The 24,793-nt window shown below is 37.6% G+C and overlaps 1 protein-coding gene and 1 pseudogene across 2 annotated transcripts; one reads left to right on the top strand and one right to left on the bottom strand.

Moving 5' to 3' along the window:
- Positions 1–1,825: 1,825 nt before the first annotated feature.
- Positions 1,826–7,321, top strand: LOC127452349 (oxidized purine nucleoside triphosphate hydrolase-like; annotated as a pseudogene).
- On the bottom strand, positions 5,173–23,440 carry LOC127452343 (sorting nexin-8-like). 2 transcript variants are annotated; one of them, XM_051717759.1, is made up of 13 exons: positions 23,321–23,440; positions 20,796–20,923; positions 20,454–20,583; positions 18,753–18,943; positions 16,426–16,546; positions 15,967–16,103; positions 15,214–15,294; positions 14,847–15,007; positions 14,369–14,498; positions 14,222–14,290; positions 12,150–12,299; positions 9,996–10,145; positions 5,173–9,380 (listed from the first exon to the last, which is right to left on the bottom strand). In XM_051717759.1, exons 1-13 carry the CDS (start codon positions 23,340–23,342, stop codon positions 9,288–9,290), a joined length of 1,563 nt encoding a protein of 520 aa, XP_051573719.1. In that variant the 5' UTR covers positions 23,343–23,440; the 3' UTR covers positions 5,173–9,287. The 2 variants fall into 2 exon arrangements, with proteins under 2 accessions (XP_051573719.1, XP_051573720.1); XM_051717760.1 differs by lacking the exon at positions 15,214–15,294.
- Between the last annotated feature and the right edge of the window lie 1,353 nt (positions 23,441–24,793).

Below are 24,793 nucleotides of genomic sequence, written 5' to 3'. Positions count from 1 at the left end.
TCATCTCATTTGGAACATCCTCGCCAGGAAAAACAGTTCTGCTGATTCCTTCCTACTTGCTTTTGGTTTTACAGTTCTTACATCTTGAAACATAGAAGAAAGTTTCTGATGGAGCTTACATGCCAAAGCGCCATCCCAGTATTTACAAACCAAAGAGCCCCTCGGGCGCAAAACCTTCTCAGCTAAGTCCAGCACTGAAAGACACATGGTTACCAGATTTTCATGATCCAGTTCTCTGAGCCCGCTGGCATTGGGGGCCATGTCACTGAGAATGACATCTGTTTGGGATTCAGGGAGGAGTCTCTCCAACTCCATGTGAGTTGAAAGATTAGTGATGTCATGATTGGACAGGAAGTGGGCTCCATCCAGAGGGGCAATGTGTAATAGGTCTATTCCTATTACACATCCTTTAGGAAGATCCAAACCTGGAATTATATGATGTTTAATTGTTGCCTTAAAAGAATATTCCAGGTCCAATACAAGTTGAGCTCAATCGACAGAATTTGTGGCACAATGTTGATTACCACAAAAACTAATTTCAACTCGTCACTCTTTTCTTTAAAAAAAGCAATAGTCAAGGTTACAGTGAGGCACTTACAATAGCTGCGTTTCCACCAACCAGACCACTCGGGACACCATGGCAGTTACAGTCGGTGAGTTGTCAATGCTAACTTATCTTGTTTACATTCGATATAAACTCGATATTCTAGATAACATGATACCTCAGCTTGAGCTTCCCTCTTGCTTGTGAAATGGGGGGGGTGACATTGGCACAGCAGCGGCATATTAAATGTGGGTTTTAGGACAACGCTGCAGAGTTATTGGCCCGATGCTGGGAACGCAGACCTATTTTGGTCTTGCGGCTTGAGGTCCAAGGCTACTGGCCCTGGTTGGCCAGTTGATAGTCCTGGCTTGCACTGGCTGCTTAAAGTGAATGGGGCCAATATTTGGAGGATTAAAAGACAGAAATGTGAAGCTTATAATTGTATAAAAGCACTTGCATTAATTATTCTTTAAAAATTTATGGATTATTTGAGCTGTTAAGTTGTTTAAATCTTAGTTTTTACAGTCAGGTTAGGGTTTACGGCATTACAACAAAGCTGTAAAATTGAATATAACTTTACACAGAAAGGTTATTAAGCAATTTTATCACACTAAAATCATGTTAACATGCATATTGTTTTTATCTTTTGGCTATACTTTTGAAACTGAGTATTTTAACGTTTACTGATTGGCCCCATTCGCAGGTTTCATGAAAGGGTCACTGAGCTGCCGCATTAGCCAGAGTTCATCAGCAAGACTTTTGCCTTTCAAATGCAGAGGTGTCTTCTTTAGTGTGACCGCTGAGACGTGAAGATAAGCTTTTGGTACACATTTCCACATAATTTACAATTAAGTACTTTATGGAGGTGATCAAACTTGGGATTTAAGCATGTAAATAAACTCAAACAAGTATCTGACAAGGCAACACATGGGCTAGAATGACTGTTGTGTCCTTTAATATGTCAAAGATGCACGTATTTTGCGCAGTCTCCTGGAATACAAGTCTTTCAGTTACAATTGAATTGTAGAATGTATTATTAATAATTTATAGTACACATTTATATCGTTTTCATATCTGCTTGTGGTCGTTTCATTATAAAGAATAGTCTCGTCCTTTCGATTGAAGTCGAGAACATTTGACTGTTGCGCACGCGCTGATAGACTCAAGTGGGTGGGGCTTATTTGTTTTTGCAGATCTGTATATCATGTGTTGGCAATATATCGCATATGTATGTCAATCAATATGTTGAGAAATTTTACTATTGTCATACGGAAACCTAGTGCGAGTGACACGAGGAAACAAAACTGTCTGATTCAAAATTTATACGTGCAAAAATTCCATTAGGTCTGCTTACATTTTTGTCTGTACCGGTGCCTTTAAACAAAGTAAGCAATCGTTTGGATAACAATGGTTGTGTCTCGTTTCGAAGGCTGCGTGCTAGGTAGGAAGCGTCCTCTGAAGGCTGCAGTATACTGAGCGTCCTGCTTTAAACAAGCCTCGTTTAAACGAGACGGCCTTCGTAGGACAAACAGAAACGGAATGTAACATGGTTGCTATGACAGCACGCCACTCTTTAACAAGCGCGAGCGCTTTGAGTGAGAAGGGAACAAAGTCCTTCTGGAAGGGAATGTATGAGGTACATTTTAGGAGAGTTATAAAGATGTAAAGAGGAAAGAAAAAAGATTTTACAGGTGCACTTTTAGTCTAATACTTTATTTTAATTATATATTAATATAACTAAACATATTATATACTCTGCACCCATCTACTGAGGTACTTCAACTTGGGAATTAACATTACTTGCGAACATCACATTTATGGACACATTGGCGTCATTGTTTTTTTTTTTTTTTAGACATTTGCGTTGAAGCAAAGAATTGTAGGTTGTGAATACCCACGAAGGATACCCCTCATGCATCCTCCGAATTCCAGTGAAAGAAGGTCGCATTCAAAGTGTCCTACTCGCTTTTCTGAAACAAGACAGCCTCGATGACGGATGTAGCCGACAAATGCGACATCCGGAGGACACAGCCTTCTCACATGTGAATGCGTATGTGCTGAGGTTGAAGTGCTGTTTTAAAAAACGGGAATTCTGTTTTCAGTTTTCAGGAATGTTCCATCAAATCTTAAATGTTAAATAACAAGTAGCAGTGGTAGTGCGAATAAAAGGGAGACTTGACTTTGTATATCTTTCCTATAGAAAAGAAGATTATATATATATATATATATATATATATATATATATATATATATATATATATATATATATATATATATATTTGAAATCAGACGTTTACATACACAATTCCTGACATTTAATCGTAGAAAACATTCCCTGTCTTAGGTCAGATCACTACTTTATTTTAAGAATGTGAAATGTCAGAGTAATAGTAGAGAGAATGATTTATTTCAGCTTTTATTTCTTTCATCACATTCCCAGTGGGTCAGAAGTTTACATACACTTTGTTAGTATTTGGTAGCATTGCCTTTAAATTGTTTAACTTAGGTCAAACTTTTTGGGTAGCCTTCCACAAGCTTCTCACAATAAGTTGTTGGAATGTTGGCCCATTCCTCCAGACAGAACTGGTGTAACTGAGTCAGGTTTGTAGGCCTCCTTGCTCGCACACACTTTTTCAGTTCTGCCCACAAATGTTTTATCGGATTAAGGTCAGGGCTTTGTGATGGCCACTCCAACACCTTGACTTTGTTTTCCTTAAGCCATTTTGCCACAACTTTGGAGGTATGCTTAGGGTCATTGTCCATTTGGAAAACCCATTTGCGAACGAGCTTTTAACTTCCTGGCTGATGTCTTGAGATGTTGCTTCAACATATCCACATAATTTCAATCGGTCAAATCATTATGCCATCTATTTTGTGATGTGCACCAGTCCCTCCTGCAGCAAAGCACCCCCACAACATGATGCTGCCACCCACATTCTTCACGGTTGGGATAGTGTTCTTCAGCTGGCAAGCCTCAACCTTTTTCCTCCAAACATATTGATGGTCATTATGGCCAAACAGTTCAATTTATGTTTCGTCAGGCCAGAGGACATTTCTCCAAAAAATAAGATCTTCGTCCCCATGTGCACATGCAAACTGTAGTCTGGTTATTTTATGGCAGTTTTGGAGCATTGGCTTCTTCTTTGCTGAGCAGCCTTTCAGGTTATGTCGATATAGGACTCATTTTACTGTAGATATACATACTTGCCTACCTGTTTCCTCCAGCATCTTCACAAGGTCCTTTGCTGTTGTTCTGGGATTGATTTGCACTTTTCGCACCAAACTACGTTCATTTCTAGGAGACAGAGTGCATCTCCTTCCTGAGCGGTATGATGGCTTCGTGGTCTCATGGTGTTTATACTTAAGTACTATTGTTTGTACAGATGTACGTGGTAACTTCAGGCGTTTGGAAATTGCTCCCAAGGATGAACCAGACTTGTGGAGGTCCAAAAATATTTTTTTCTGAGATCTTGTCTTATTTCTTTTGATTTTCCCATGATGTCAAGCAAAGAGGCACTGACTTTGATGACAGGCCTTAAAATACATCAACAGGTACACCTCCAATCAGAACCTAATTGGCTAATTGTTTAAAGGCTTGACATCATTTTCTGGAATTTTCCAAGCTGCTTAAAGGCAGTTAACTTAGTGTATGTAAACTTCTGACCCACTGGAATTGTGATATAGTCAATTAAAAGTGAAACAATCTGTCTGTAAACAATTGTTGGAAATATTACTCGTGTCATGAACAAAGTAGATGTCCTAAATGACTTGCCAAAACTATAGTTTGCTAATATGAAATCTGTGGAGTGGTTAAAAAATGAGTTTTAATAACTTCAACCTAAGTGTATGTAAACTTCTGACTTCAGCTGTATATATATATATTCTATACTGTAGGAAAGAAAGAATTACAATCAGTAAATCTGGATGAGGATCAGTGATGCAGGAAAGCTAAGGTTAGATTTGACTGTCTTGACAGTATTTCAAAAGATTGTATTCATGTATAGGGGGATGTTTACATCTAAGCTGCTGACCTTGGTGCTGGTATTGCAGCCTGGCCAGGTGTTACTGGGCATGAAGAAAAGAGGAGTTGGAGCTGGTAAATGAAACGGTTTTGGGGGTAAAATCCAGACAGGAGAGACCATACAGCAAGCTGCATGACAGTGAGTTTCATCACAAATTGGATCACAAATTTGTTATTTTGCAAGAATCCCAAAAATGAATTCAGAAAGATAAAGACTGTTAAAAACAGCTGCTTTAGATCAATTGTTTTCAGTTGGAAAAGCTTGAAGATCAGTCTTCTTTTTGCGGTCAATAGCAGAGATTAATGGTTTTTATTTGCATAGCAGTACCATGTTGTTCTTTGTATATTACTGTTTCCCAGTATTTATTTGCACCCATGAAACTAAATGTTATGCCGAAGATCACGTTTAAACAATTTTAAGATTGTCGGGAAATGTCGGGAACGTTTGATGTTATTCACCTGTCTATTGAACTTCATGATGGTGTCAGCAATTTGTCATGTTCAATCTTCCCTGCTTTTATTGGTTCCCATCTGAAACAGAATTCCATTTTATTTGTCAGGGAACTGCTAGAGGAAAGTGGCCTCACCATTGACACCCTTTACAAGATTGGACATATCAAATTTGAGTTTATTGGGGAAACATAGTTGCTGGATGTTCACATTTTCAGAGCTGACACTTATAAAAGAGAACCAACAGAATCAGATGGTAACGCAGCTCCACTTCACTTTTTTTATCCAGTTTGAGACATATACCGTAACAAAAGGTAATAATAACTAATAATGTACCACTGAGACAATTTGTTTTCTTTTTCAGAGATGATACCAAAGTGGTTTGACACAGATAAAATACCTTTCAGCCAGATGTGGGTAGATGATGTTCTGTGGTTCCTCTGATGCTTCAGAAAAAGAAATTCTTAGGATATTTTAAATTCCAGGGTCATGATGTGACAGTGGAGCATAAACTGGAGGAGGTGGACGACCTTTGAGGATTTTTAAAATCACTGATGGACAGTGTCACTGTATCAGTCGAACTGATCTGGCATGGGCTGGTTGTCACACTACTGGGGAAATGTGCTGCATGGATATGCCATGATATGTGAGATCTGCTAAAATATCCAGTGCTTTATGACACATGCATAAATATGCAGTTTTTGTGTAAATTACTATTTTATGAGAAAAGTTCCTTCACATGTTGTCCATATTTTTGGATGTGCCATTCATAATTTTATTCAAAGTATGGTGATATCCTACTGATCAAACATGATATCATCTCTATTTTGATGACATTATGTCTACGTATGTCCATATATTGGTACAGGGGATCAACAATATGCTTACAAATTAATATGCAATATATGGCTAACATTTTACAATAAGGTTTAATTTGTTAACATTAGTTACAGAATTTTTTTTACATTTTTACAGAATTTATTCATCTATGTTAATGTTAGTTAATAAATTGTTCATTGTTAGTTAATGTTAGCTCATGTGCATTAACTAGTGTTAACATATACATCTTTTGATTTAAAAATGTATTACTGTATGTTGAAACTACCATCAACAAAGATTAATAAATGCTGTAAAATTATTGTTTATTGTTAGTTCATATTAACAAATGTAACCTTGTTGTAAAGTGTTTCCAATATGTGTGTGTGTGTGTTTACCAACATTACTGCACATCAAGAATATACCTTTCTTACAACTTAAATGTATTCTAAATAACATATTTGAAGAAAGTCAAATCGTTTCATTAAATATTCTGACTTTTGTGTGCATTTATACTTTTAAAATTAAATGATTAACAAATACATTTTGTGCATCAGTATATTCATAACTGGGGGAAAATCTGACAGCATAATATGAATCAATTATATTGTATAAAATATACATTATAATAAATACATCTGGTAGTACACAGGCTAACAGAAAATGTTATAAATGAAAATCTAAAACCCTAAATCAAGAACACTCAACAGGTACTCAAACGTGCATTAGCATGAACTGCCAGCAGGTGGCAGAGTTGAATCTTGAAATAAATGATGTACATGGTTCCTGCAGATCCTTAAAATGTCTGAAATTCAGTTTTCCAAAATTTTAAGTCATAAAAAGTCTTAAGTATCTTAGATGATACAACAAAAGTCTTAATTATAGTTTAAAGAGGTCTTAAATTTGCAGGTGGAAAGACAGGAATCGTGATATGACCTAATGAGATCATCAAACTTCAAAAGAATATGATTTAATGGAGTGCAAGTTTGACATTATTAAAAGAAAAAAAAATGACAATAGATCATCTTATAATGGCATAAATATCTCAATGTCAGTTTAACTAATAATATAATCTCTCTTTATTTTTTTGTTTCCTAACCACAGGTTAGGAGGCTATTGATATATCCTGAGGACAATTTTGATGTTTCAATTAAGATAGCATATCTTTATAGGTAATTTGGTAACACTTTACAATAAGGTTCCAATTGGTAACACTAGTTAACATGAACTAACAATACTTTCACAGCATTTATTAATCATAATTAATGTTAATTTCAACATATACAAATACATTTTTAAAATCAAAAGTTGTATATGTTAACATTACTTAATTCACTATAAACTAACATGAACTAACACGGAACAATTGTATTTTTTATTAACTAACATTTAAAAAGATTAATAAATGCTGTAAATAATACATTGTTCATTGTTTGTTCATTATACCTAATGTTAACGAATGGAACATTATTTTAAAGTGTTACCAGTAATTTTTCATGTGTAATGCTGTCTATAGTGTGCAATTCCTTCTCTTCCAGATTAGATTGCATTTCAAAACAGCAGCTTTAGCTTTGTCACATTATACTACATTGAACGTTTGCATACAGTAAAACACTGTCACAAAATACAGTGTTTATCCATAACCCTTACATGTGGGGGTAACCATGGTACACTAATGGAATCCGATACTTTGATTTATACCATGGTACTGAATGATTACCATATTTATGTGCCATGGTATTTATAAGCTCATCCTAGGCACTTCAAAGAATACCATAGTACATGTTAAAAAATACACAGATGAGCCAAAACATTATGATCACCTGCCTAACACGCTGTTGGTCCTCTGAGTGCCACCAAAACAGCACTGACCCGCCGAGGCATGTACTCTACAAGACCCTTGAAGTTGTCCTGTGGTATCTGGCACCAAGACATTAGCAGCAGATCCTTCAAGTCCTGTAAGTTGCGAGGTGGAGCCGCCATGGATCAGACTTGTTGGTCCAGCACATCCCACAGATGCTCAATCAGATTGGGACCTGGGGAATTTGGAGGCCAGGGCAACACCTTGAACTCTTCATCATGTTCCTTAAACCATTCCCGAACCATGTGTGCAGTGTGGCAGGGCGCATTATCCTGCTGAAAGACGCCATTGCCATCATGGAATATCATTGCCATGAAGGGGTGTACCTGGTCTGCAACGATGTTTAGGTAGGTGGCACGTGTCAAATTGAGGTCCAAATGAATGGCCGGACCCAGGGTTTCCCAGCAGAACATTGCCCAGAGCATCACACTCCCTCCACCATCTTGTCATCTACCCATAGTGCATCCTGGTGCCATCACTTCCCCAGGTAAACAGCTCACATGTACATGGCCGTCAACGTGATGTAAAAGAAAACAGAACTTATCAGACCAGACAACCTTCTTCCATTGCTCCAAGGTCCAGTTCCGATGCTAATGTGCCCATTGTAGAGGCTTTCGACGGTGTACAGGGATCATCATGGGCACTCTGACCGGTCTGCAGCTATGCAGCCCCATACGCAGCAGGGTGCGATGCACTGTGTGTTGTGACATATTCCTTTTCTGTGACTTGTGCCACAGTAGACCTTCTGTCAGTTCAGACCAGACGGGATAGCCTTCGCACATTGATGAGCCTTGGGGGCCCAGCACCCAGTCACTGGTTTGTGATTTTTCCCTCCTCGGACCACTGTCAGTAGGTACTCGCCACTGCTGACCAGGAGCACCCCACAAGCCTTGCCGTTTCAGTGATGCTTTGACTTAGTCGTCAGGCTATAACAATTTGGCCCTTGTCAGAGTCGCTCAGGTCTTTACTCCTGCCCATTTCTCCTGCATTCAACACGTTGACTACGAGAACTGATTGTTGACTTACCATCTAATCTACCCAGACCTTGACATGTGGCCTTGTTAGGAGCTGATCAACATTATTCACCTTACCTGTGAGTGGTCACAGTGTTTTGTCTCATCAGTGTATATGGTATATGGGGTGGCTGTGGCTCAGGTGGTAGAGCGGGTTGGCCACTAATTGCAGGGTTGGTGGTTCAATTCCCAGCCCACATGACTCCACATGCTGAAGTGTCCTTGGGCAAGACACTGAACCCCAAGTTGCTCCCAATGGCAGGCTAGCACCTTGCATGGCAACTCTGCCTTCATTGGTGAGTGTGTGTGAATGAGTCACAGTGTAAAGCACTTTGAAAACTGCTAAGGTTAAAAAAGCACTATATAAGCAGACCATTTCATCATTTGTCAGTTTGCTCAAAATGAAGGAAATTAAGGGAACTCTTCAAATTGTAATGACATTCAGGTCTGCCACATAAACATTCAGCAAGAAGCAGTTTTCTCATAATTCTTTGCATGGCATTGTAGTGTGTTAAACATTGTTCAACTGTGTGTAGTGCAGTTCAAATCTTCATTTTATTCTGTAGGCACAGTAGTGTGGGGCTATTCTGGGCTGAGAGGTGGAGACTGAAGTCTGTTACTGTCCCTAAAAACACTTTTAAGCTTGGAATGAAGGTCTTGCCACACCTCACCCATCTACAGAAATGCGAGATCAACAAAAGTTAGGAGATTTGTTTATGATCACAGTAATAACTAAAACTAAAGAAAACCGTTTTGGCACACTTAAAAAGACTATCTCACTCCTTAATTTTGACATGCCCCTCTTTTTCTTCAGGGTTACAGTGAGGCACTTACAATGGAAGTGAATGGGGCCAATCAGTAAATGTTTTAAAATTATTGCCACAAAATGAAAACAATATGCATGATTTTAGTGTGATAAAATCGCTTGCTAACCTTTTCTGTGTAAAGTTATATCCAATTTGACAACTTCATTGCCATCATGACGTAACGCTGGAAACACTAAATCCCTAAAATGACTGTAAAAATGACAATTTAATTTGATTAAATTATAGGCTTCACATTTCTGCCATTAAACCCTCCAAAAATTGGCCCCATTCACTTCCATTGTAAGTCCTCACTGTAACCTCGATTTTTGCTTTTTTTAAAGAAAAGGAGGGACAAGTCGAAATTTATTTATTCAACATTATGCCAAAAATGCTGTCGATTGAGCTTAAACTGTATTGAACCTGGAATATTCCTTTAAACCCCAACTTAATATTAACACAGAAACTAGATAAAAGATAAGCTTACCTCTTTATGTCCCTGCACTTGGGAGTCGACAAATGCCCCCAGGATGTGAGACGTGATGGGCAGATATGTGAAGATAATCTGGCTCTCCTGGTGCAGGCAAAACAGGGAAAAGTAGTTGCGCAGCTCCATCGCTTGAATAGCATTCTCTTGCTGCGGTGAGTCAAAGATCAAAATGTGGTTACAGTGTGGTCACATTATTCCTCCCTATTCTCTATCATTATCCCTGTAGTAAGCAATGACTGCTGCATGTAAAGAGAGAGAGCTTGATGAGCCACCCAGCAGTTAAAAACCACAGAGTGGATCGTAGCACACTTCGTGAAGGTTAAATGTTAATGTGTCTTAAATGTTTTTGCAATGGATCAAGATATCAATCAAGAGTAGTTCTCTTCCCCTCATTTATTCCAGCTGGCTGGGCTTTTACCCTAAAGACAAAAGAAGGTCTTTGCCAAAGATGAAAGAAGCAACTGGTTTTGTTGATGTATGGCCTTAAAAACAAAAAACGATTACTTACTTGTCACATAATAAATGGTTTTATATTATCAGGGTGAATAAAATGAAATGATTGGCTAGGATGATGGCTTATCCAATATTCTCAGTGGTGGTGTTGTAATTTCATTATTTGACAAATGGCTAAATATAGCATATAAGTGCTTTAAGTTTGTTTATAGAACTTTGTCATTACAGCCTGACAGCATGTCCTAATACATTTTGTCTCAATGAAGTGTGAAGCATCACAATCAAAGCCAATCCTGAATGTTTAATATACAGTGGCCCCAAAAAGTATTTGGACACTTAAAGGGTTAGTTCAAACAAAAATGAAAATTCTCTCATCATTTACTCACCGTCATGTCATCACAGGTGTATGTGACTTTCTTTCTTCAGCAGAACATCTCCAAAAATCACAGTCAGCATAATGTCATCCATACAACACCAGTGGTTAAATGAATGTTTTCTAAAGCTAAACGATCACTTTTGGTGCAAAAAAGATGAATATTTAAGTACTTTTAACTATAGATCGTTTCGCTTTAGGAAACATTAATTTAACCGCTGGAGTCAGATGGATGGCGTTTATGCTGACTGTCTGTGATTTTTGGAGCTTCAAAGGTCAGATCACCATCCACTTGCATTTTAAAGACCTGCTGAGTTGAGATATTCTTCTATTTTTCTTTAAATGTGTTCTGATGAAGAAAGAAAGTCATACACAACTGGGATGGCATGAGGGTGAGTAAATGATGAGAGAACCTTCATTTTTGGTTAAACTTGCCCTTTAAGCCTCATGAATGAAATTTTTTGAGGAAATCATTTGTTAAAAAAAAAGTTTGTTGGGTTCACAATGATAAAAAATACATATACTGTTCAAATTTAAATCAAAGTATTTGGACACTTTCTGAAACATTCTCAAACATTAGTGGAACATGTTTATATAATGTGATTAACTACACCTGCATTTACTCTGCTAGGACACTAGTGTGAACTTGAGGAGAACTGACTTCACTTCATAAATCCACAAAAAGTATGCTTGAGACCAGATGGTTCAAAGTCATTGCAAAACTGGTTTCAGAAAAATGAAGTTAGTTCTAACAAAAAGATATTGCATCATTTGTTTGAGGTGCCACTTGGTTTGACATTTTCTTATCTACAGTAATGCGATGAAATTCTAAATTCTATTTTAAGTGTGTACTGAAAAAAAACTTAAAAATGTGCTTCATGTGGTAACATCTAAATTAACTGGTTTGATTTAAGTAAAAAATTGTATGCAACATTTTTAAATTTTTAAACAAATTTTAAAAACAAATTTTAAGTGTTAGATCAAGCAGAAATAGCTCCTTAAAAAAACAAATGCAGTTTACCACTTTTAACAGTGTGGCTTAAGTATCCAAATGATTTTGGGGCCACTGTGCTGTTTTGTTATACCTGTAGCTTTTATCACTTTTCACTTCATCGCGGCACGCCTGGTGTTAGAACAGGAAAACAGAGGACACTGGCTATCTTCCTGAGGGATGTTGAGTGTATGAATTTTGCCTGTAAACTCAAATTCCCCTACTAAATGAGAAGGATGAATCAGACTCCCTCAAGCCACTGGTATCCAATTTTTCCCTTTGGTAATATTACCTCTCAGAATGTTGTAGCTCTTTCTAGTGTGAGTGGGCTCACCTGCACGATGCGGGACTCCAGCTGTTCAACAGAAAGCTGTTCTTTAGGCTGTACTGTGGCACTCAGCATTTGTCTCTTCATCATGCCGTACTTCTGTAGTGCTCGCTGGTGCTCTTGCAAGACCCCCTTCTCATGCCGCTCACACAAGTCCTGCATGACACAACAAACACACTTGTTAAATGAGAATTTGCTGTGTCAGAGCCGTGGCTTAGTGGTTAGAGCTCATGGGCACTGAGATGAGGTGCTCATGCAGATGATACATTCGCAACATTTACCAATCCTGTTTCTATCACATCCAATTTAAAGGAATAATTGGCAGAAAATGACACAACATTGCTTGCAAAAAAGCAACATTAAAGTGATCCAGACTATTTATGTGCAATGTTTTGAAGCCACATGATTGGTTTGTGAGTGGAAAAGATTGAAATTGAAGTCGTTATTTGCTTATAATCTTGCCATCCACAAATCAGATTCTTGTTTTTCACGTCAAAATCCCAGTCTCATGACAAGTCGCAATAACAGTACAAGATAGCAAATCATAAGAGGTTGTACAAGTTGGCTCATACAAAACACACGACTTTTACTCCTATAGAGAAAAATAAACAATCCAATGAAAAATGTTATTAAAATTAACCTAACTGCAAGAAACCTAACCCCTAACCCAAACCTAAACCTAACCATAAAGTGTAACCCCTTACCCAAACCCTAAACCTAATCATGAATTTAACAGGAAAATCACTGTGTACCACAGAAGAAAGAAAACATTATGGTTTGGAATGAGACCAGGAAATCATATTACAGGTTAAACATCAGTCGTTTGTAGTGCATAAATAAATATGGAATGAGTAACCAAATTTGTTTACAGATGTTTCCTATCTTAAAAGGATAGTTCACCCAAAAATGAAAACAATCTCATCATTTACTCACCCTCATGCCATCTCAGACTTTCTTACTTCTGCTGAAAACAAACGAAGATTTTTAGAAGAAAATCTCAGCTCTGTAGGTCCATAAAATGCAAGTGAATGGTGGCCAGAACTTTCAAGCTCCAAAAATCACATAAAGGCAGAGTAAAAGTAATCCATAAGACTCCAGTGGTTAAATCCATATCTTCAAAAGTGATATGATAGGTGTGGGTGACAAACAGATCAATATTTAAGTCCTTTATTACTATAAATCTCCACTTTCACTTTCATCTTCTTTTGTTTTTGGCGATTCACATTAGTTCTGCACATCACCACCTACTGGGCAGGGAGGAGAATTTATAGTAAAAAAGGACTTAAATATTGAACTGTTCTCACCCACACATATCATATCGCTTCTGAAAACCACTGGAGTCTTAGATGACTTTTATGCTGCCTTTATGGGTTTTTTGGACTGTCAAAATTCTGGCCACCATTCACTTGCATTGTACGGACCTACAGAGCTGAAATATCCTTCTAAAACTCCTCATTTGTGTTCAGTAGAAGAAAGAAAGTCATTCACATGGCATGAGGGTGAGTAAATAATGAGAGAATTTTCATTTTTGGGTGAACTATCCATTTAAGATGGAGTAAAATTTGATTTCTTTATTATATCGATTTGAAATTCTGTTTGATGATTGGTTGGTCTAAATGGGAATAAAAGTCCAAATCGCACAATATCATACGATTCCATCATCTCAAACTAATTATTATGAGTTTAAGTGAAACTATGTTGTACATTCTATCATGGTGCACCGAGTTTAACATCAAACATCATTGATTCTTGTGTGTCTCATGACCAATTATGACATGCAAACACTAATTATATTTGAGCGCTGTGACAGAAGAGAAAATTATCAGCAAATAACAACTCAAATGAGCTATTGTATGGCTTCAGAAGACTTTTTGACCACTTTAAGGCTACTTTCATTTTGTTTTTTTGTTTTTTTATTTCCATTTTTGGGTTAACTGTTCATTGTAACTATTGCTGTATGAATAGCAGTCATCTCTGCGATCATTTTGCCCAATTACTGTTTATTTCTCCTTCTAAATGGGCACTAAATGTAAAGAAAAAACATTTACAGTTGTGGCTTAATTTTACAGAACACTCACCCGGTATGACTGCAACAAGTCCAGGAACAGATTTAATTTTTCCACCACATCATCCACCTCTCTTCTGCCCTGTGTTAAATGAACACATTAAATATCTCTGTAGCAGCACACAAGAAGTACACGTGGTATGTGTGGGCACCACAGTACCTGTTGTACAGCTTTTTCAGACAGAAGTGAGAACTCAATTGAGAGGCCTTTGACAGAGTGTCTGAGAGCACTCCATGGACTCTTGCAGGAGGTCAGGACAGGCACAGGTGACTCATTGGATCCCAAAGAACTGGAATGGAGAGAGACTGAGGCTGAAATCTATGGCTCATGATAAACACTGACAAGCTCTTTCAAGCCACTACAATCAAAAATGTTCTAACAGGATTGATGCTGCATGCATGTCCCATTTATACCTAAGGGAAAATGTACAATCAGCCAGACATCATCATAAAACAAACAGTGACATTGATCATTAGACTTTAGTCACAATAAAAATCACACTGAAGGGGATAATTTTTCTATGATGAACATCATATATATGAAGGGATAAGGGTTTTCAATGGTTGATCCTTAAATTATCACATTTGTCAAGAAGCAATGGATGTTTTCAGACATAGCACTCAGGACGGGCTAGTACCTGAGCTCCTTCCCAAACATTTGCAGATCTATGGCGTTCTCCATCGAGCGCTCGGCCATTCTCTCTGCCCTGTCCCGTAACTTCTGAAAACCGTTATGGATATTTCTGATCAGCTCCCTGCTGGACGAAAACTGAACCTGGATATCAGCAGGAAGGTAATCCTGGAGAAAAAGACAAGCAAACACAGTATTATATTACTATATTACAGTGAAATCTAATAATATAATACACAAAGAAAAACTATGAGTGGACAAAAACAGTCAAATACAATTATACATTTCATAATGTGACATTATATGTGAAATTATAACATATGATGGTGGACATAAATCTTCCATGAAATAAAAGTAAAACTGAGCTAATTCACCTTGACCTGCATTGCATGTTTGCATGTCATAAACTCATCGCCCAATTTTTTGCAAGCATCTCGAAGCTTAGTTTGCACATCCTGTAGAACATATTGAAAACTTAGGAAAGTCACAACCTCACACAGCAAAAAACGTCAACTAATAACTTTTCTTCTCAAGTAACAAATCGCATGCACAATGTGCTTGTAAATGCATTCTTTCCTGCAGTATAAAATTTCATAAAATCTCACAAACATTTAATCTTGTTTATCTAGGGGGGCCTGGGTAGCTCAGCAAGTAAAGACACTGACTACCACGCCTGGAGTCACGAGTTTGAATCCAGGGCGTGCTGAGTGACTCCAGCCAGGTCTACTAAGCAAACAAATTGGCCCAGTTGCTAGGGAGGGTAGAGTCACATGGGGTAAACTCCTCGTGGTCACTATAATGTGGTTCTCACTCTCGGTGGGGCGCGTGGTGAGTTGTGCATGGATGCCACGGAGAATAGCGTGAAGCCTCCACAAGCACTATGTCTCCGCGGTAACGCATTCAACAAGCCACGTGATAAGATGCATGGATTGACTGTCTTAGATGTGGAGGCAACTGAGATTTGTCCTCCACCACCCGGATAGAGGTGAGTCACAAGGACATAGAGCACACTGGGAATTCCAAATTGGGGAGAAAAGGGGAGAAAGAAAAAAAAAATCTTGTTTATCTAGAAAACATGTTTTGAATAGTGTTTGCATTTGGGGATGAAGTAGAAAAAAGAACCACACCGAGCCGTTAAAGATGAGGAATGTCTTCACCAGTTCATCCTCGGAAAAGAAAGGGTGTCTTGCCACAAGATTCAGGAACCTGCCCAGAGCACGTCTCCGCCCTTCGATGAACTCTTGTTCTGACATGGAGGTCAGGACTGCAGCAGGGCCAAAGAGCAGAGAAAAGATTAAACTTTCCCAGAAACAACAAAGCATACTCCTTACATTAATAAAACACAGCGAGGAACGTTTTGGTACTCAAGTTACTATGGAAGTACAACTTGCTGAGATCAGTGAAAAACATAGTTTACTTTTTTTGCTTTTTAACCATGGCAGAACTGTGATTGTTTTTCTGGTCCATTTCCAGAAAGCACTGAATGTCACACCACAGTCTATATGGGAACGAAAACACTACTATACAGGTTTGATTACAAGCCTTTCAAAGCCTGAGATTTTATGGTGTGTAAAATAATGCCTTACCTCCTTTCAGCACTCTTTTGGGAGGCAGTGCAGGCACGACTCTGTAAGCATATCTCTGGAGTAGGAGCTCATGGAAGACATAAAAATCACTGTATCGTCGATAGACTGACACTTTAAAACGCTGGAAAAAAGAACATAGCACATGAACAATTAGTCATGCATTTGAATATTACAATGGTAACTGTTGTGAGACAGCATGCTGAAATAGGACTTTGTTGTTTTAAGGAACAGGTTTAAGATGATGTTATGTTAACTGAATGTCTTTTTGACCCTGCTTCTATCTGGTATTTATCTATCTCATCTCAGAAACATCTCCAAGTGCCCACTTGTGTTCACTTGTGTTTGTTGAAGAGACAATCTAACTAGAATGTCTCAAGATTTTTCCCCCAAATTATATCATCAACCTAGCAATTTGAATGAAAAGTTCCATCGAAAAAATTGCATACATCTAAGTATTTGGTTTGTCACCCTATTGCTTTCATGACAGCATGTACTTGAGCGTCATGGACTCCACAAGTTTGTACAAAATATGATGTTCCATGTTATCCCACAATGATTTGAGAATGTTTCAAAGAGCATCTTGTGTGCTTAAATGGAAGCAAGTAAATTGGACCTTTTGTACAAGAGGTTAACGTGGTCAGTGTCACAAATTAGCTAATTTGATTAGCAGTGTTATAATTATTTTTAAAGTAAAAAGTAGTAGACACATTAAGTTTTCAATACTTGTAATCAGATTACAGTTACTAACTTTCAATTAATGTAATTACTGGTAAGTAGGGACATCAAAAAATTCTGACATATCGATTATTGATCGGCATGTTATTTTATCTATATAATTTTTAATCTCTGATATATAAAAATTAGGTGACATTTAAATAAGCCTAATTTGCATGCTTTCCAACTCACTCAGTTGGCCTCTGTTTAACACTCTGGCGTGATAGCGTTGGGAGACCACAAGAGGGTGATATAACATTTACTAAAGCCGGTTGTAGCATGTACGAGGCACAGAAATCACACACACATTACGAGCTGATGGCAGTCTAAAGTTTCAAAGGTTTTTGTACTTCAAGAATGAACAAAGTGATGTTGATGAGTTTGCAGGTTAGTGTATGAAACTGGTGTAACTATGCATACTGAAAGATTAGAAATGGCAATGTTTATTATGCAATTTCTCTGTATGTAGCCTTGAATAGGGTTTTCATTCAAGCTGACAAACCACAAAAGGACATACTAGTAACTGAAGATACATTGTGTAGGCACTATTACAGATACATATACACAATATATCATCCAGTGATGGCTAGAGTAAATAATTTTTGTCATTTGATAATGATTCGGGTAGAATTTAATGGAAAACTATGCGCTATGAGTTGCACTGCAGAATTTTGATGCTGAGTGTTGGCAGTGTGTGCGTACATTTGTAGAAAATAATTGTTTTGAATTTTAGAATGCGGCATGTTTTCTGACAGATGCGTCCAGTGTGCGACCCCATTTCATTTACCCTGCTGATCATACTTTACCAAAGTTGTGTTATGTTATGTTTGAAAAGACAAAGACTACTGTGCAACAAGCAGTCCAATTTATATCTGAAAAAAAATCCTGATATACAGTATATCAAATCACTCATCGGGAAAATCTTCAGATTATTGATGTGTGAAAAAGGCATCAGTCCCAAGCCTACAGGTTAGTACATTACTTGAGTTACATATATTTCTTTATGTATAATACATTTAAATTATGAATTAATATGTTCATATGTACATTCTTTTTGTGTTTTTCTGACAGCTGAAGGGTGTGCAACAACGAAAAAGGAGGAGATATATACCTAATTTGAATTCTTTCACAAAACAATTCAGTGAAAATTTGTTTTAGAAGGTAACTTAAGATTTTTTTTTCGATGAAGTAATCAGTAAAGTAAGCTAATTACAGTTTTAGAGAAGTAATTAGTGAATTGTTGTGGATTACTTTGAGTAATTTACCCAACTTAGTAACCTAGAAATAATAAATATTTCTGCTTCATTTTATGTCATATTGTTTCTTTGTTTTAAATTTTTCAAAATCCTTAAACACTTCTCATTTCCAGGTTAAAATTACATTTTGAATCACAGATAGATTTTCAACAAATGTGGACTCTTGAGCCACACTGATTTTTGAATCCCACTATATTGATGGACTTTTCCAAATGTTTCGTTCAAATTGTTGTTTTCTTTTAAAGCCATACCTAGCTGAGAGTTTAAAATGCTTGTTTTGTCACAATGATTACATGTTACAGGAGCACACAGTCATTCGATGTTGTCTGGGTTTCAACAGGATATTCCACATCTCACCTCACTAGTGACTTGATATTCCACATGTTTAAGAAACAATCCCTTTTTCTCAGGGATGAGTTCAACCTTGATGGTGTCCTTACTCAACAGATCCGCCAGAGTCAAAGACAACATTAAAGGATTTTCTTGAGCCAACTGCAACTTCAGACTCTGCAGCTCCTTCGGCTCTCCTAGCTGAGGCTTGGGGAACTCTTTAAAAAAAATGTGACACACAACAAAGAATGTATTAAGAGAGGATATGCAATAAAGAGACATGTGAATTACTGTGACCACCCATGGTGTGATACATTTAGTATCAAGTTTAATTACATTAAAAAGATAACAACAATGGTGTTCTTCCTGACTCTGTTCCTTGACAGTTTTGTGACAGCACATAAATAACAACTGTTAATGGCATTACGGAAATGTCATCTAATAATGTGACAAGGTATGAGTAAAGACCAATTTAGAGCACACAATGTTTATTTTAAAAAAGCCCTGTCTGCATCTGGTTGGACAAGATTACTGTGGTTTGTGTGTCAAATTTAGAAATGAAAATCTGGAAAACTGCAGAATAGCATGATTCAGCAAAACATAAAAAAGCTGTCTTAGCAGAGTCCAACTTGGATCTATCCCTTTTGTTTGGTGGAATGCAAAAAAAAAATTCTTGGCAATTCCACAGAGAAATATGCAGTTGCAGTTGTAAATGGCGTGCGTTTCGGGAAACTTGCTCATGATTAGGGGAGAAAACAGGAAACATCACAATTAAAGTGCACAGTCAAATGTCATACTGTATAGAAGTACTGAATAGAATCTTTAACTGTTTTTTTGCTCTAAATTGAATAATATGTTATGAAGAAACACTAAAACAAACAAATCTCAAAATCTTAAAGGGACAGTTCACCCAAAATTTAAAATTCTATCATCATTTACTCACTCTTGTGTTGTTCCAACATGCTGTCTACACTGCATGCGTCCGTTGTGGTGCGCCGTGTTGCGCTAACAGTAAACGGATACCTAGTTCTATTGCTTACGTGATGCAGAGCTACTCCAGCCACTTTATTACTCAAGCTCAACACTGATTGGTCCATGCTGTCTGAGTGTCATTAAGAATGTTCACTTTGATGCTTTCAGTCTAATAGCCTCAAGCTGTCCCGTTACATCACGTCACTTTAACGGACGCGTCCGGTGTAGACAGGTAAGGCAGAATGTTAGGAACCATTGTAGATTGTCTCAGTCACCATTCGCATTCATTACATTGAAAAAAAAAATATCATGAACATTATTCAATATTTCTCCTCCCACAGAAGAAAGTCATATGAGTTTGGAATGGCATGAGGGTGAATAAATGATGACAGAACTTTCATTTTTGATTGAACTATTCCTTTAAGGCCTCCTGGTAAGCACAAAAAAAACAGACAGTCCAAACATGTGACCCACCCCCCACCCCAAACACACACACACACACACACACACACACATACATACACAAGGGAATGTTAAAACTCACTACGCTTTGTTCTTGCACACATCCCTGCAAACAGATGGTGACTCTTAAATGTGCCCTGCATGTAAATCAGTTTGGGACTTTATAGAAGAGGCAATATAGTAACACATGACACGTTATACAGAGGACAATTTTTATGGAGAGTAACTGGGGTTACTGACTTTAAGTTACACATTTACTGATGTCAGCTGAGGAAAAAATCTACTTTTACATACCTTGTATGAAATTCTCTAACAGTTTGGGACTTGGTGGCTTTCCTTGCTGGGCAAAGGCAATGAGAGCCAAGCCTTTATACAGCAATACTTTGCTTAGGAACCCATCGCCACTGTTTACATGTTCAGTTATCTAGCATAAAAATGAGACATCTGTCATTCTGTAAAGAAAAAGTCATGATTGCACAAGAGTATCCAAAAAAACAAAACAAAAAAAACATGAAATTGATCCTTAAGCCTTGTATAAAGTAGGTCACTAAATAAAGCATGTGGTATGTACTTCAACTAACTGCAATGTTTGCTATCATTTTCCAAATCCACACAAATCAGGTTACTGAAGCCCACCTGGTTCTGAACTGTGACAGAGAGAGCGGTTCTGCTGAGAAGCCTCTGGAATACATTGATCTGCACTCGTTCATCATTTCTGCAGCAGATGGCTTGATGTACTTCTCGATAGTATGATGGGACTGATCCTAAAGTTGGAAAACCATCAGAGCTTAAGCACGGTTGAGAAGTAACGGAATACATGTAACAGGATTACGTATGTAAAATGCTAAATATAAGTAAATGTATTCCACTACAGTTACAATTTAAATTGTTGATAATCAGCATACAGTTACATTCAAAAAGTATTTTGATTACTGAAGCGATTGCTTGGCCTTTTATTGTAATTTAATATTTAGTCTGTTCGTATAAATTATGCGATCTGAGGAGCTTTTGAACAGCGGTGAAACACTTATGATTTGTTTCACTCATACGAACGCTTTCACAGTGTTATGTGAAAAGTGAGTGAAAAGGTGGATATGACATCATTGAGGAACTTTTCCTTGGGAGCTTGATAGAGTATAGCTACATCATGTTTCTACAGCTTAAAGGAGAAATATGTAACATTGACATCAAGCGTTTAAAATGGGTACTGCAGTCTAAATTCAAAATACTGGAGAGAGTTGTCTCCCCTGGCCCCTCCTCTCCAGACTTGAAGTTCACGCGGGTTGCCAGGTTGAGGACACGCAACAGGAACAAGCAAACTGACAATGGCAAGCGATGAGCATTACACTGTAAGTTGTTCAGCTAATGTATACATTTGCTAAGTTAATACCATAGTACTTTTAAGCACAGTGTAAAATATGATACTGAACAACTACCATCCATGTATTTTTACTTCACAGTAGGCTACTTTAAAGAGTACAGTACAATGTGGCTAAAGTCCCCCTGGAGTAAAAGGCATTTTTGATTTGATTTTCTCCCAAAACACTAAACAACAAAAACTGCCACAATACTTTCCTTAACACCTTTTTGTCACTATACATGGCAAAATATTCCTGATCCACGAGATCATTGCGTGCAATGTCTAAAGTTTGATTTGGAGGACATTTTATCTAATATTTAACCATTTTAAAAATGTTGCAAATTTATGTAGCTAATAAAAATTCCTGAAATTATCACATTTATTTTGAGACAAAATACTAATTTTCAGTTTTGTTCAAGGTGATTATAAGTTTTTAAATAACTGTCCAATAAGTGGTATTTGGAGTAAAAAGTCCCCCTGTTGCAGGAGCTAAAGGCCCCCATAAAACACACTGTTTTTCTTAAGTGGGGCAAATAGATTTGTTCTGAAAACTTGTCAAATTGGGCTCACATTGACTGATCCAATCACAATGGAGATTAATTAATTTATAGATTTCATGAAATGCCAAATGTGGTTGATATTAACAGAAAATGTTTAACCCTTTTCTGAAGTAGTTATTTTGAATAAGTATTATCATAATTTGTTACTTAAAAAAGCATCTTGCTGTCTCAAAATTATTTGCCTAAGTAGAAACATTTTGCCCTATAACTGTCCCTATATATTTACACAATATCACTTTAACCCCCTGGGGGCCTTTTATCCCAAATGTGGGGTCAAAGTCTCCCTCGAAACCTTTTAAAAAATACTTTTAAACAAAACAATCTTCCGTTATTATTTCTTTTCACACAAATTATGTTGCTCCATCAATATTCAATAAAAATGTCAATCTTGACACTGTGGCAAAAAAAAAAAAAAAAAATAAATAAATAAATAAATAAAATGTCCTTATGGTGTGCATTTAGCCCCATTGTACCCTTCCAAGGTAGTATAACATGCCCATATAACACGATACATTTTGTTAATGAAACCCTGAACAAGACTGTGTATTATGACCCAGCTATAAAACAGAGCAAATTGTGTTATCTTAATATACTGAAATAAGCATTTTCCCCAATTGAATGTGCTGACTTAAAGAACACACGGGACATGGATTATGGTTACGCAATGTATTTCGCGGCATTCCCATTCGAAAGAATTGCATTGGGACAAAATGTAACTTTTCTTTAGAACATTATTTGATTGGTTTAATCCTCGTGCCAGCTCTGGCAGTCTCTATGGAAACAGTGGCAATAGTAAGGGATGTGTATTCCCTGCTTGCATAATCAGTAGGAATAATACACTATGCTGCTGGGTTAGCGCAATTCCTGAACGAAAATGCAATGTTATCGCTCTAGCTTTACGCAATTCAGTTTTCATTTAGTTGAGTCGTTAATCGTCACGTCTTAAATTATTATACGGTAACGTGCTCACTCAACAGGTGAAACCAGTGAAACAACAAATAAAAAGGAACAAGTACATATACTGTAATTACATATCTCATGCGCGTTTTCATTATAAAGAGACAAAAGACGCGTAATTAAAAATAAAATAATAATAAATAAAATAAAAAAAAGCGTCAGCACAATCTTTTCAAACCTAGAAATAATAATCGCAGACCACTGCAAGAGCAATAACAACAAACGCAGACCAAATCTAAAACTCCAATATTTAGCTTAAGTAAATGTTATTTATTTTTGCTTACCTTCATTGATGTCCCCTTCCATAGTTCAGATTGTCATGTGAGTGCGATGGCACCTCCATGTGATTTCCTGCAGAAGAAGAAGAAAAAAAGGAATATCCTTCTCCTTCAAGTTGAAGTGAATGTGAAAACACATGGTACAATATGTGACAGAGCGTGTGGGTGGAGTCTCCTGTTCAGGATGCACTTTGAGCACAAGTACATCTTTATATGATATTACAGCCTGTTTTTGTATAGGGACGTGTCATCTCTTTTGCATAAAACAACATTCAAAGGGTCAATATTTTTCCCTTGAAAATGTTTTTAGTATCTACAGAATTCTCAACTGTTATTACACTTCACTAAACCACTGGAGATCTAAGAGATAATACTTTGGTTTGACAACTGTTCTTGTCTCACCAAAGTTATAGGCGTATGTAAAGGAAATTTCTTTCCTTAGGTTTATCTTTTTTCCCTTAGGGAATTTTCTCCCTTTTCCCCTTCTTGAAAGTGTCTTAGAAAGCCACTGGATATATATACATCGATGAGCCAAAACATTGTGACCACTCACAGGTGAAGCGAATGTCAAGGTCAGGGTAGATTAGAAGGTAAGAGAACAGTCAGTTCTCGTAGTCAACTTTTTGAATGCAGGAGAAATGGTCAGGAGTAAAGACCTGAGAGACTTTGACAAGGGCCAAATTGTTATGGCCAGACGACTAAGTCAGAGCATCTCTGAAACGGCAAGGCTGGTGGGGTGCTCCCAGTCAGCAGTGCTGAGTACCTACCGACAGTGGTCCGAGGAGGGACAAACCACACACAGGCGGCAGGGTGTTGGGTGCCCAAGGCTCATCGATGCGCGACTGCAAAAAAGGCTCTCGTCTGGTCCAAACCAACAGAAGGTCTACTGTGGCACAAGTCACAGAAAATTTTAATGATGGTTATGGGAGGAATATTTCACAACACACTGCTGTATATGGGGCTGTGTAGCCGCAGAGTGTCAGTACTTCATCTTGGAGCAGTAAAAGAAGGTCGCCTGGTCCGATGAGTCCAGTTTTTTTTTACATCACGTAGACAGCTGTGTACATGTGTGCCATTTACCTGGGGAATGATGGCACCAGGATGCACTGTGGGAAGATGACAAGCTGGTGGAGAGAGTGTGATGCTCTGGGCAATGTTCTGTTGGGAAACCCTGGGTCTGGCTATTCATGTGGATGTCAATTTGACACGTGCCACCTATCTAAACATTGATGCAAACCAGGTAAACCCCTTCATGGCAGTGGTATTCCCTGATTGCAATGCCCTCTTCAGCAGGATAATGCGCCCTGCCACACTGCACACATTGTTTGAAAATGGTTAGAGGAACATGATGAAGAATTCAAGGTGTTTCCCTGGCCTCCAAATTCCCCAGATCTCAATCTGACTGAGCATCTCTAGGGTGTGCTGGACCAGTAGTGTAGTCTAGGATTTTGTGTATGCCCACCTAAAATAAGTGATGAT

The sequence above is a fragment of the Myxocyprinus asiaticus genome, chromosome 14 (genome assembly GCF_019703515.2).
Source record: "Myxocyprinus asiaticus isolate MX2 ecotype Aquarium Trade chromosome 14, UBuf_Myxa_2, whole genome shotgun sequence".
NCBI classification, from domain to species: Eukaryota; Metazoa; Chordata; class Actinopteri; order Cypriniformes; family Catostomidae; genus Myxocyprinus; species Myxocyprinus asiaticus.
This window is presented reverse-complemented; position numbering and strand designations above follow the sequence as displayed.